This window comes from Dysidea avara, chromosome 5, assembly GCF_963678975.1.
Source record: "Dysidea avara chromosome 5, odDysAvar1.4, whole genome shotgun sequence".
Classification (NCBI taxonomy): domain Eukaryota; kingdom Metazoa; phylum Porifera; class Demospongiae; order Dictyoceratida; family Dysideidae; genus Dysidea; species Dysidea avara.
The window spans coordinates 35,873,255-35,888,421 of NC_089276.1; the positions used below are offsets into that span (position 1 = coordinate 35,873,255).

General features: G+C 36.6%; 1 protein-coding gene and 1 long non-coding RNA gene across 12 annotated transcripts in view; both read right to left on the reverse strand.

Annotated features, from left to right (window-relative positions):
• Positions 1-931: 931 nt before the first annotated feature.
• LOC136256308 (uncharacterized) lies at positions 932-5,418 on the reverse strand. The gene is made up of 3 exons (XR_010701430.1): positions 5,324-5,418; positions 1,785-2,103; positions 932-1,138 (listed from the first exon to the last, which is right to left on the reverse strand). It is a non-coding gene; the product is annotated as an uncharacterized lncRNA (long non-coding RNA).
• A 3,895-nt stretch (positions 5,419-9,313) lies between these two features.
• Positions 9,314-15,167, reverse strand: part of LOC136255659 (basement membrane-specific heparan sulfate proteoglycan core protein-like) — a 47,560-nt gene continuing 41,706 nt past the window's right edge. For 10 of the 11 annotated variants that reach the window (XM_066048467.1, XM_066048470.1, XM_066048466.1 and 7 more), the window contains 5 exons: positions 14,737-15,003; positions 12,687-12,953; positions 10,741-11,001; positions 9,850-9,918; positions 9,314-9,551 (listed from right to left, as the gene is read on the reverse strand). In XM_066048467.1, coding sequence (XP_065904539.1) covers positions 9,499-9,551; positions 9,850-9,918; positions 10,741-11,001; positions 12,687-12,953; positions 14,737-15,003 — 917 coding nt within the window. In that variant the 3' untranslated portion in view covers positions 9,314-9,498. The remainder of the gene's footprint in view (positions 9,552-9,849; positions 9,919-10,740; positions 11,002-12,686; positions 12,954-14,736; positions 15,004-15,167) is intronic. The other variant, XM_066048473.1, reaches the window with a different exon arrangement.

Consider the following 15,167-nt stretch of genomic DNA (forward strand, 5'->3'; position numbering starts at 1 on the left):
AAAGTCTGCTAGTATTTCTGCATGTGTTTGTGACCTCCCTAGTTCACTACTTTGTATTTCTATATGCCCTGATAAAAACATTTCCTAGTATTCCATACACTTGTATATGCATGCGATAATAAACTTGAGTTACCTATAATTTTAACAGTGAACTAGCTACACCAATTTACTACTGGGATTTTCATCCTCAGTTGTAGTAGCTATGCTCATGTTGAATTGATTCCTTAAAAACACTAAATAATCGATGGATGGAATTGCACAAGATTTTGAAGTTTGGCTTATTTGCCAGTCAATGTCAACATAACACTGTAACTGTTTCATTTGCATGGCACTATTTTCATCAACCCTATTACCAGTAATCTCTCATTAGCTAGTCCTTCCATCTAGGTTACAATTTATCAACCAAGGATGATATCAGGGTTCAAATGGAGTCAGTGATAAATCTTTACGACTTTAAAATACATCCCATGGTGGCTTTCAGAGAAACTGCTGGAACCAACTTGACTGGAGCTTGATCTTTTTCCTACATATAGTCCTACGTATAGTAGCTATCTCCTATATATTATATTATACAGTAGCTCTAAATGTGACTGCTGTTAACCTGAACATGGACTGACACATACACCATGCATACACACATACGTACATGCACGCACACAAATTATAAATACAAAAATAAAAAGGGACAAATTTATTCTGATTGCCTATTAATGCATTAGTGTGCAATATGCTAGGTGTTGTGCTACAATTCATTTATGTTGTCCTACTACATCTCTGCATGCATACATGGTACAAACTCCTAAACTACAAACCAACTCATACACACTTTAGAAATTCAAAGTGCTCTTAAAACACCAGATGTAGTATTACCCATCTATATTAGCTAGCTATTTTGACACTGCTTCTTCAACAATTTTACAATGTGTGTGACTCTTCTTGATAACAACAGTAGCATAATATATTATTTTGTAATCACAAGAATACATGGATACCATTATTACGTAACTATGTAACAACATGTATATAAGCTGATTATGAAATAATTATATAGTTGTAGTACAATGTAATATTAAAACAGTACTAGCTACACTAGGCAGCTGCAACTGTAGTGTTTGTAAACTCCTCTAGCTTGATGGACCTATATGAAGGACAGTAACCACATATGATGAAATGGAACAGTAAACATGCTCAGTTATGTACAACATTATTAAGTATAGCACAGTATGTATGTAGTGGTTGGGTTAACTATAGTATAGCTACATGAAGATTTGTAAAAGACACACAATTATTATTTACTACATGACAACTTTCAGGTGCATGAATACAGCCTGTACGATACATGAAGAGAAGTTATTGCAGAACATAGTAATCCACACATTGTTGTCATAACATAATAATATTTATACAGAGCACTAGTCATGGTTCCCACATGTACAACTATACATATCTTCTATACTATACTGTATATCTACTGCGCTATATCTTCTTCTTTAAGCACAGAGTGGATTAGATGATAAACCTGAGTAATTGTGTGCATGTAAATTAGCTTTTGAGAAATGCACTAAAATGTACAAACTGCTAAGCCATTGTATACCTAATGTTTGGCTTTTGACACTCCAAAATGTTTTCCATCACTATTATATGTACAATATTAGGGCCTGAGTTGCTGTATGACTGGATGGTTAGTTAATCAGTATTGTATTCTCTGTATCAGAATTGCTGACCTATGGACTCTTCTTCAGAGGGTCAACTTATGCTAACCCACAACCATGTGCTACTCTCACCTGCTAGTTGTTGTCTGATACTACTGGAAAGTTGCTTCAATGGTTGAGTGTTGAACTCCTCCATCACTGCTAACAGCTTCTCAAATACCTCAATGTATACAAAGCTGCCACTCAAACTTCGTTCAATCACATTGTCTATAAAATATGCAGCTGCGTCTGCTGATGTTGGCTTGCTTTGAACTGTAGCACTCATGTTACCAAAAAATAGACTTCTTATCCAACATTTCAATGAACATGTCATTCTTCATTGGTAAAGAAGTCACCAGGTCTGGGTAAAACTCATGTAGCACATCCAAAGCAGTCATCTTGCACTAGTGACCTGTTATCACAAACAACAATGATAGTAGTGATATGGTACACTAGGGATGTGGGAATTATGCTAAGAAATAATAAGAATGTGATTGGAATTAGGAATTTTGTCAACTTAACATTTTGAACAAATCATAAAGCCTTGGAAACACTTTTGTATATTGATGGTGACATTCTCATCTCATAACAAACAGTTGCATGCAAGCAAAAAGAATTAGTTATGTAGTTACTAATTTCGGCTCGACTAATTCTTTAAACTGTTATGGTCAGTGGCAATTCTAGACCTGACCTACATGGGGGCTAAGTAGGGAACAGCATGACTATTGTTGTATGGCTGTAATATAAAGTAGATTTTTAGGGGTGGCAGTGGGGGTGCAACCCCCAGAAGCTGCAGGATTTTTGCAATTTGAAGGTTTGCTAAAAACATGAAAAATGCTAAAAATAATGCCAATCTATACTGCAACTTTTCCACAAGATTTTTAAAAGTAATTTTTCAACAGGGATCCCCCTTAGAATTGCCTATGGTTAGGCCACTCCAAATAAATTCTCTGTTTCCCGTCCTGGACTTAAGCATATTTGCATGCGGGAGGGCGGTCCATTTCCATTATTTCATTATAAGATTGGCAGCTTTTCAAGCCATTATATGCCTGGCACAACCATTAAAAAACTGCATAAAAGCATGATTAAGCTTGTTCTTTCCTTTTAAAAAATAGCACAAACGTGTACTGCCGACTTGATAGCACTGCTGACACGTGAGCTGGCCGATGGTTTTAAGTGAGCCTGTCAGTATGCAACAATAACCGGAAAATAATGGAAGAATACGGAATAATGGAATATTTAGAGCTGACAGCAACTAGATGCCGGCGGTGGACGGGAAACAGAGAATTTATTTGGGGTGGCCTTATGGTACCATTGAAACAGTAATAATAGCATATAGCTATAAAATAATTATTTGGCAAGTTATATAGTGCCGGCAGTCACGTGCATTAAAAAAAACTTAGACAAAAAACCTAAGAAAGCGAAAAAAAAAAGTTGTCTAAGCGAGGGCTCGAACCCGGGCATCCGTACTCATAAGCAATGTTCGTAACGATTATACCACCGGTGCTGCAGCTACTCACCTTCTTTAGTTTCTACCTTATAAACATCTGAGTGAAGTGACTTCTATATATAACAAGAGTGAAGAAGAAACCAAAGCTGAACCCTAGCCTACCCCTAACGCTAAGGAACTACTTTTAGCGTCCCCTAAAGTTGAATGCTCGGGGCAACCTACTAGACGCGTGCCCTAAAGTTGAATGCTCGGGGAAACCTACTAGACGCGTGCCCTAAAGTCGAATGCTCGGGGCATATTGGATGCGTACCAACTCTAGCTCGCCTAGACACAACTGTTTTGTTTGATAGTCCAGCAAATGATATACTTGTGCCGGTAAAATAGCCGTTCACGTTCGTAACCGGTGCCGGTACTATAGCTATCCACTTTGTAATTATTTATTTATTTTAGTTAAGACTTTACAGCACAAGTACTGAATTAATTAAGATTATGATATAAAGCCTATGGTCTTTACAAATACAATATTTATGATGATTACTCCCATTCGTCGCTGTAGACGCCATATCATGTGGCGCATTAGCTCTAGCGTTCTAGTGTTAATATTTAGGCACTCTGAGGTTTTCATTCTTTCTTCTACCAGCTAATGCGCTTATTCTAAAGTAGTCACACCCCTACACAATGGGAACAGGGATAAACGGATCCCTCGCGCACCAATAGTAATGCGCGTAATGTTACGTAATCAATGGATTTGTGGTCGTGTGTAATAGCCGTTCTGGTGGGCACTTTGTGAAGTGCTTCTGGTTTTAGAAGCGCACGTTTTAACATTCTACTGAGTGGTTTTCACTTCACGGATTAATGGCCTCGTGGGTTATGCGCATGCGTAGTTGCTCAATCGTCTGAAAAACAGACTTCTAGTGAATCGCTTCAAATATACATGGACTGGCGATCTTCATTGTACTGTTAAAACTACAGACTGTTTACGTGTGTTAATTTGCTGGCTAAGGATTGTTAGCCGATTTTTTTACTAGGTAGCTAGGGGTTACCGTTAAGTAAACCATAATACCACGGTGGGATTCGCTGTTTAATGGTGATTAATATTGTGTGGGATTATGTTGTATGGTTTTTGAGATAGCTATAGCCTCTTAAAACATTCAGATTGGAATCTCCCAGAAATGTAGCGGTGAAGGGGTTAATTGATTAAAACATTTGTAGCCAAGCAGAAAGTTAGGTCACATGCAGTACTGTAACAGGAATTTCCAAATTCCCACATAATTTGTTTTTCACTCATTTATGTATAGTTGTATTGCTGAGGGCTCATAAGAAAGACAGGAAATTACAATAATATAAGTAACATAAATTGTGTAGCAGTTAATTGTCCTCTGCTTCTACAAAGCTACTGTAACATTATCAGCACTTGTACTGAAAAGCCTTAATAAAAGGTAAGTATATATGTGACTGTCTCTGGGAAAACCGGTCTTATCGCCCTTTTAAAAGTATTGAGAAATGTCAGTTTTAAATATTCAGAGTGCTGTAGCTGGCCAATGGTGGTAGCTACGCATACCAAATTTTCACACCTTCCTGATCATCCACTGAAGAAGTAGTCAACAGCTAAGTTTCCCGCCATTTTAGATAGTTTTTAAACCAAGGTTGTCTGTATCAGGTGAGCTCCAGAAGGGTGGAAGGCGGGCAAGATGATGTTGAAAAATTGAAAAGGAATGTGTTGGGATGAGTTAGGCCAAGTTATGGGCCATTCAGGGCTCAGAACTGGCTAAAATGAAAGGAAATTTACAGCACAGGTCATTGTCCCACACCACGGAGCTGTACAGCCACACTGTGTCACAGCCATCTCCTGGTTGGCACCAGACCACTCATATGGCTCACCACTGTGGTTTAAAAAAGCAGCCAGCAACAGCAGACCACTTTATTCTGGTTGACTGTGGCAGTGAAACTTGGTAGTGCATTCATTAAGGTTTGTGTGAAAAAATCAAACTTCTTGTCTTGGGCAATAATAACAGTTTTCGTAGATCCAGCCCATAAGCTGCAGTAACAGCAGCGTAACATACTATTATATATTAGCTAGCTAGATACATTTATGCAGTTTTAAAACCATACTGTTACTTATCACTATCAGATGTAGTATAGCTAACTACAATACCGTTTATCTATACATATAGTTACTCACCTTCTATATTGCTCTGTCTAACAGTATATACAAGTGTAAGCCTTCAGATGACAGATTCAAAACTATAAATCTTCTGAGTGTCTAGCTATGATTTGTGGTGCCTATATATATATATAGCATTCAGGTAAACCATGTAGTTATTACATCATACAGGAAATGTCAACATGGTTTCCTTTTCACCCACATTGATCACCTTAAGATGAAATCAGTTCACTAGTTACAGTGCCACTATATATCATCAGCTTCACCCACCAAGAATCCTAAAGAATCTTCATTAAATCTATGATGTGGAATGTTGTTACCTGACCAGTACTGCAACTATTGTAGCTGCACAAATTTCACCAGATACAACATCAGGAAACCATACATTCAACCATATTCTGGAACACTCAGCAGCAGACTATTTGATCAATACTTTCTATCCATCTATATAATGTGATAGAGATTCTGGAGCTAGCCCTAACATGAGTGTTTCTCATGTTACCATTTAAATTTACAGCTGAACAGGGGTACATCTCATTGATTTCACAACACACACACATTGCATATACACAATAATATTATGATTGAATTTAACAAAACAAGGCTTCTGTAGTACACATCAATTTCTTTGCCTTAAACCAACTAACCTGATCTCTCAGTAAACTATATAATAATGGACCTAGAATTTTTCACATATAATCATTGAAACGACAGCTCAAATTTGAAACTGGTGTACTCTTTTGGTGTTCATAATGATTTGTGGTTTTGTCAAACTCTTTCACATATATTGTGATTAAAATGATCCCTGCATATTTCTAGTGTAAATGTTGGTCAGTCATCAAACACACATCTCTGATGCTTTCCCTTGTGTGTGTGTGTGTGTGTGCGTGTGTGTGTGTGCGTGTGTGTGTGTGTGTGCGTGCGCATGTGCATGCATGTATGTGAATCATGACAGTAGTCTGACCATTAGTGCATTGACTCCATGCAAAGGATTAATAATATTAAAGCATACCAAAAAGTCCTCTAGCTATGTTGACCCAGCTCATCACTGAACTATTGACACTATAAAGATCACAGTAAATTATGACATCATATCCTCATATGGCTTTATTACATTTTCAGTCATACTATGGATATGTAGTCAGGCTACATAGCTGACTGTATCAATCAATTAATATCCGCTTCACCTTTCACCTACACAATGTGACAAGTCATATCTATTGACATCATAATGCACACAGAAGGTTATTTAAAATTACAACATTAAGTTGATATCAACACTGAACTCTGACACTATAGAGATTACAATAATATTATTATGACATCATATCCTAATGATCAATATATGGCTTTTTGCATCTTCAGTCATATATAGTCAAGCTGTAGTTGGCCCATATATTTATAACAGCAATAATTTTATAGCCACTGTAGTTCTAACTGTTTTATCAATCAATTAATAATATCCACTTCACCTTTCACCTACATAATTATGTGACTGAATAAGGCTTCCGCACACATCCAGTTTTATGACTGAGAGACCATAACTCAATGTAGGAGTATGCGATCAGTTTCAAATTTTGATCTGTTATTTCACAATGCTATGGAAGAATTATGTGAAATCTTTAGGTAAATACTAAATATAGCTTACTGAGTAGTCAAGTTACAGTTTGATAAAGCCAGAGAATCGGATGTGCTTAGGTGGATTTGTGAAACCCTTGTTTTGTCAAATTTGGTCATACATGTGCACACACACATATATTACTCTCTTAGCCTAGCCTTGCAAACTAGTTGTATGTTCTTCACCATTACATGGTTTAAGTTCACTATCATCATATTATCACTTTTAGCTTTGCATCAGGATCTAGCTGGTTACTATTCCAGTAACAAACTATTTCACCAACCTCATTATTTTATGAACATGGACCTCCGAACTTTGTATAACTTGCCACTTCCAGTGTTCAATTAGATCACTGCATGTTACTCTCACTAAAGTGCAAAGGTATATATGACCACGGAACTTCAGTACTCTGAACTGTTGGGATCATCTGGTGTTCAGGTAACTCACAGCAATACTCATTTACCAAGATGGACCTAAAACTGACTCTGTATTTAAGTCAGTGACCACGTGTTCAAGTTGAGACTTGAATAGACCACTGGTCTTAATTCTGAGTAGCTGTATATATGTGACTCGATCTGCGAAAAGAAGTCTAATAGCCTTTCCAAATTTCCAGGTTTGACAAGTCATAATTCATTATGCATGTATTTAACCCATTTGTCTTAAAATTACATCTAGGGATAGTGCTATGGTAGGAGTGTAAGGTGACCACCAAATTTCAGGCTGGTATCATACACACAAGTCAATTATGCAAGTTATGGATTTCCAAGTACATGAAATGCAATTGGAAAGGCTATTAGACACCTTTTTGCAGATCTGGTCACATATTATAGTATTAAGATAATACATAGTGCTGTGACCAGTGGTCTCAGTCTGGGCAGAACTCTGCATAAGTCATACCATCATACCGATACTGATTTGAAAACGGAGTCAGTACAGGTTTAGAACAGTCTTTTTAGGTTTTGATAAACCTGCTTTTAGGTTTTGATAAACCAGCTTTTTGCCAGTTTTGGCAATATTCGGTATCATAATTTTGCCAATTGTGGCAAAATTAGGCTTATCCCAGATGTTGGTAAATTCAGCATTACCCATATGTTGTCAAATGTGGATCCAACATGTTGCCATTTTTGGCAATCTATTAGTTTCCATATTTTGCAGCTTATGGGTTATTGCCAAAGTTGGAAAACCCTTAAAAGCCAAGTCTGGCAATGAAAAGAATCTTATTTTACCATTGTTGGCAATTTACGAAATGCAACTTCAAAGTTGTGACAACAACAAATGTAAGTTACCAAGCTTCCAAAACAGACTCCCTGTATTCACAGGCTTTATAGCCTTTTCACAGGTCCCTAGTGGCCTGGGATAGCATTTAATAATAAAACTGGCTCGTCAAGACCCAAATTTGGTAGGAACTTTTTGTCAAATTTGGTAATAAATTGGATCCCCATATTGCCAACTTTGACATTATGTGATCTGGATTATTGCAAAAAATAGAGCAATGTATTTTCCTTGGCAAGCTAAGGAGAGTACACAGCTTTAATTGTCATGGAACCCAGTAAGTGCTTCAATTTCTCTCACAAGCACCTTATATACAGTTATTCAAAAAATGAAAGGTATCGAGTTTTACTTATATAGTGCAGGAACAGATCCAGACTTTTGAAAAGGGGGTTCCACTTTGGAATTGCAACTTCAGCCTAGCTGTATGTTGAAGACTCAAAAAAAAAATATCATCACTTGTTGACAATAGCTACCCCCCACCATCTATATCTCCTTATTTATAACTAGAATTACTAGATGCATATAGCTTGCTTGCTACACTGCTCCTCAAAAGACTAGTGTGACTGCACATGCTCTATTAGAGTATCTTGATTTGACTGTCTATTGGAGTTTCTCGAGTAAGAGAGGCTGTTTCAAAAGGGGGGTTCCATGGAACCCTCCCTGTGGTGGTGTGTGTAACCATTGATTGTGGATTCGAGTTTCCATTTTTGGCAAGAAAATGAGATGTTTATATTGTTTTTTTATTGCCAAATTTGGCATGCCTACTTCATGGAAACTTTGTTATATGGCTAATTTCGACAGAATGATTTTCTTGCCAAAACGGAAATGCAAATCCACAATCAATGGTTACACACACCACTATAATATAAGTAAAACCCAATACCTTCCAATTCTGGAATAACTGGTGAGAGAAACTGAAGCACTTACCAGGTTCCATGACAAGGCTGTGTACTCTCAGTTTTGGCAGCTTTTGAAGCTGTCAGTTTTTCAAGTTGCCAATTTTGACAGTTTTAAAGTTGCCAAAAATGGCAAAAAGTAGGTTTATTACAACCTGCCAAAAATGGTTCTGGAACATATCCCAAAGAATTCCACCTATTTTTGTACCCATGACCAGCCAATAATTATGTATGTTATTTGATAATAACACAGGATAAAATTCAGTTTGGATCAATTACATTTCAAAGACAGCTAAGACAAAAAAAAAAAAAAAAAACTAGTTGCAGTATATAAATAGTACAAACTATAAAATCCACACTACATCTACATAAGCACTAGCTAATGTGTATAAGGTGACTAGTAGCAACTACATCACAGAACACTTTCTACGGCGACGTCTCTGGCCAGTTCCTCTAGATCCTAAAAGTATAACAGAAAATACACCAATTCACAATGAGATACCGTATATTGCATTAGTGACAAAGACCAACTTGACTTTTCAATTCAAGTAATAATATTATACATGATATTTTGATGATATCACTAGAAAGAACACTAATGCCACAAAAAAAAATATGATAACTTTACATTTGTTGAGTATTGTGTATATAAACACAGGCATTAGCTACAGGGCGTATTTACTCTACACTGAATCATACTACTCTGAAATTTTCTGTGGTGTTAACTAGCAAAAGACTAGATACAACTATATACTTACTGATACTTCCACGTTTTCGATCATTACTTCTTCCTTCAGGAGGGGTTGGCATTGTGGGTTCTTCTGTAGCTAAAATAAGACAGTAACAAAAAGAGTGTAACACATCACATGTAGTCAAAGATACTGTAATTAAATTTCAAGAATGTAGCATGATATAGAGAGGTTGCATACGAAACGCGCAACGCAAAATGCTTGGTAATTGTTGCTGGTCAGCCATGCATGAGGGCAGAGGATGAAGGCTGTAGTCATTCTCAATGGTTAAGCGGAGAACAGGACATATTCTCTAGGTTAGTCACTTGTATAAACTAGGATAACCGTGGTCAAAAGTTTATACAACATTAAAATTAGTCACTAATCTATCGAAAATTAATAATTCTCTTGTCTCTAGTTCTCAATATTTGTTTCCAACCTCATCTGACAGCAATACTCATTGGCAGCTTGCAATGAAAAACCAAGAGTGTTTGTCCCATTCGGTCCCCTTGAAACCTGCCCCCAAGTATGGCTGACTAGCAACAGTTGCTATATAAGGATTATTGGCACGATGCAAGCTCTCTATAGCTAGTGAATTAATTAATTCCTGGCAAATTATGCCATACAAACCTTACAATGCATGCACGAATGAACAGTGCTTTGTTATTCTACAAATCATGGACTTGATCATGTTGTTTATGCCCCATAAAATAACTGTAACAAAGTTATTACACAATAAAGGGGACAACTGTGGCAGTATTGACATTGGTGCAACTACGTACTTCTTGGCTACCACCACTCATTGATTATGCAACACTTTGGTCCTAGGTTATTAGTGGGCTGTCCCCTCTTTACTGCTTTGCTGGACATAACGTATGACACACAAAACTATCTGAATTTGATGCAATTCATTACTCTTACTTGTAATAACAAGTTCTGCAGAGGATGCATCATTGTCTCCATACCGGTTCTTTACAATACACTGATATGAACCCCCTTCTTTCCCAGTGATATTGGTAAGGTTGAGAGTGTCTCCAGTTTCTCCATTCATCTCTACTCCGTTATGTTGCCACCGGTAAGTGAAGTTCTCCACTCCAATGCCACTCACTGTAGTAGTAAACTTGGCAGATTGCATTGTCTTAACACTCTGACTGGATGGCAGTACTTTCAACTTTGGAAGACCTGCAGAATGCCATAACTTTATGAGCTACAGTAAAATATACTTAAACAAGAGTTAAAATCTTCTCGGATGTACAAATTTAACCCTTACTTTAGTCATGCAAGTTTAGCAAATCCATGCAAATTAAAGAAGGAGGGACACAAAACACTTTGCTCTTTATTGATAATCTCATTGTTTGTATCACTGTACAGAATTGTCTGCACTAGGCAATCATTTAACATGATTCATTTATTTGAAATCAGGTGTTTGTTTCTGTTGTAATACTTTATATTTTTTGAAAAAAAAAACAAAAAAAAACAGATCAAGTGAATATAATTATGTTGCATAAGCACAGATCATCACAGCATTTAACTAGATCGCTGCGAGCTATTATTACAAATTGCAAAATAATCACCAGTTTTTAAAGATATGACTATAAAAGGATATAACATACAGATATGACTATTTCGAAGGGGGTTCCAACAGCAGTATTGAGTTACCAGAAGCAGGGGGTCTGCTGAGTGACTCAATATTTTAATGTATCAAAACTCAGCAAATTGCTATATTTTATGCAAAAAGTTATAATGCATATAAGTGCCCCTAGGATGAAGCTAGTACTAGATAAAGCTACCTAGTGGAAACAGACAACATAACACATAGAGACACATATAGTAATCTGTAAGTGATAGGTATAGGAACCATAAATCCACTAATACAAAAAAATGTCATCATTTACAATCAACTATACAAATATGCACAGCATGAATTCATTTTGCATCACACAAGTGATACATTTCTGGAGTTCTGTATCTTTAAACACTGCACACCAAAGCTACAGCAGTATAAGGTCATATTCAGTTTTGCATTTAATGTTAGAATGTCTGAAAAACTTTGCTAATGAAGTTCCTTAACATATGGATATGGATATTTACATGCATGTTCTATTAGAGTATACGTGACTGCTCTAATATACACCTGACTGCTCTATTAGAGTATATAGATTTTTTAACAAGTTTTGAAGAGGCTCATGTTACCCCTGTAAATCCTTCGCTGAGAGATGAATGCAAGCTTTATCAATTGTTGTGTTATGCCATTACACTATACTGCTCACTCATTTTGTCCTGCCACACCAAATGGTGTGTTAGGGTCCTGCTTGCAGAAGTTTAAATTTATTCGGGAGGGGGGGTCCTGAACCCCTTAGAACCTCCCTCCCTATGCCCCTGGTAGCCTAGTATTTTGCTTAAGCTTACCTAGAACTAATCCAGACTTTGAGTGTTAAATACATGGTGAAAATTATGGCCAAATCCCAGTTTAATCTTATGCACACAAGAAGCCATTGATGCACAAATCAATATCTCAACACCTTGCACTGAAAGTGAAAAGAACGGAACACAAAATAGGACAAAAAATAGATCCATGACAATGCATTGTACCAAATGTGGTACACACAAGACATGTGTCTGGCCAAATCAATGAGCTATGTTTACCAGTTAGTTGTTAGTTACACAGTCAGAAGATCAGTACAAAATTCCATTATATAGAAACTTATCAAGGCATTTTGGGTTGCTCTGAAGGAATGATCACTTACTGACACAAGAAAAGTGAGAATGGTATTTGGCTCATATTATATTGGAGGGAGAACTTCTACTATGCATGCAGTTACCGCTGCACTGTATGATAAAATTAGGAAGTGTGACATGTTACGTACCAGTAACTGCTAGTTGAACAGGATTTGATGTAACACTACCTCCATCATTACTAATTGTACAAGAGTAGGTGTTATCATCAGATGACCTCACATCTGGGATCACCAGGGTATTGGTGTTTATACCAGTCACTTTACTAGGAAATGATCCTGATCCAATTGTCCAATGGTACTTCACATCATCACCAGTAGCAGAACATGTGAATGTGGCAGTTTGTGTGAGGTCTACACTTTGTGGTGATGGTGGTGCTGTAAATGTTGGAGCTGTGACTAAAATGGGAAATAGGATGAGTACAAATGCCTAATAAACCTGTGAAACCCTTATACATTTAAACACATTTTACAAGAGTTAATGGTAATTGGAGAAGCCTGCACAGTGGAAGGTACACAGTGCATAATACAAGAAGTACAGAGTTCAATCCTGCCTAATGACATCACTTTTTAATAGAAATGGTACACAGAACTATTAGACTGATCTATTAGAGTAGTCAATTGTTCTATTAGAGTATTATTGTTCTATATATTAGAGTTAGAGTATATCATTTTTTTTGCAAAAAATGGTCTTACTGCAAAGAATAATAATGTAGCCACCTAATACAAAATGTCACAAATTCCTACGGAACAGTTACTGTACAACTAACAATCCCTTGAGATCTCTTTTGTAGTTACCAGGAGCTAAAGTTGCATTTATTTAGTTTTTTTTGTCAATTTCTGTCAGCTACACAGTGCTACATATTACAAAGTTTAAGGTGGCTCGGTACAGTTTCCATTTCACTTCACCATGGAATTTTCAAAGCAAGCCATCACCATAATATAGCAAGCATTCTGTACTAACAGAAATCAATAAAGCATTATGTTGTCAACTATTTACAACAAACAGGAATTCTCCGGAATGTGTGTAGTGCAAGTTCAAGTTCAGCGCTTCAGAGTGAATACTTCCTTTGTGCTTGGTGAATGGCACTGGATTTACTGTAAGACACTATTTACCTGATCATCTAACATTGTGCGGACCTACATTTCTTATCAGGTCTTTAGCTCACATGTTAATTCCACCCATGTCACACAAAGTATTGAAATGGCTTTGTGTGGAGAGTATTAAAAATCAGCTTCCACACAATTGCAGCTTATTATACTACTGCTTACCCATCCAAAATTTGATAGTAAAAAAACTGGTGATTATTTTGCAATTTATCAAAGCTTGTAATAATAGTGTGCAGTGATCTCATTAAATGATGTGATGATCTATGCTTATGCAACATAATTATATTCAATTGTAAATCACAGGAACTGATGGTCAACCATAGTAATGATTATATTTAAGCCTCACTGCTAATGTGATTGTTTACACAATACTATTATGAAAATTGTATAAGCCACATAAGTTTGCTTATTTCAACTGTTGAAGGCATGGTGCAAAATTATGGGCAAATCCCATTTAATCTTACATGATAGACAACACTAGAAGTCACTGATGCATTACTGACAGATTGACAGCTTGCACTGAAAACAGTAGAACACAAAGGAGGACAAAGGTAAATCCGTGATGCGTGCATTGTACATATTGTGGTACTCCTAAGAGACACATGTCAAGCAAAAGTGACATCCATATTTATAATTGTGTGAACCGATAGCATTAGCCAGTATTACAAAAGTGTAGCTATAAAACTATAGAAGATAATAATTGTTCTTTTAGAAATACATTTAGACGACTGCTCTATTAGAGTATTTCAGCCTTAAATTGCAGTATTCATATATCTTCATCCAAATTCAGTTTCCTAGATAGCTGTCTCAATTACCTCAATGATATAGCTGCTCCACCGTTACTGAGTTAAGCTTGTCAGTAAGTATATAGTTAGTTTCAGGAAAAAAACTTTAAACAGTTGAAACTTATCAAAACGCTCTTCCAGCTAAAGGCATTTTTGGATGGGTTATACTTAACCAATACTGTCAAGTTGTAATAAAGTGGGGCTGATTTTTGATACATAAATTTTGTATGGAAATGCACCCTACTTTACAGTACACTGTACTGTTACTGTTACAGTAACTTACATACCAGTAACCGTTAGTTGAACAGGGTCTGAAGTAACACTACCTCCATCATTACTAATTGTACAAGAATAGGTGTTATCATCAGATGACCTCACATCTGGGATCACCAGGGTATTGGTGTTTATACCAGTCACTTTACTAGGAAATGATCCTGATCCAATTGTCCATTGGTACTTCACATCATCACCAGTAGCAGAACATGTGAATGTGGCAGTTTGTGTGAGGTCTACACTTTGTGGTGATGGAGGTGTTGTAAATGTTGGAGCTGTGACTAAATGGGAAATAGGTTGTGTACAAATGTTATTGTAAAAGAAATTAATGGACAAATTTCATAATAACGAAAAAATCAACCATTGCCCCTAGCAACCTAAATTTTACATCATTTGTAGGTGTCAATGTTTTAAGTCACCTCTCCAAGTTTTAAAAGGATAGCAT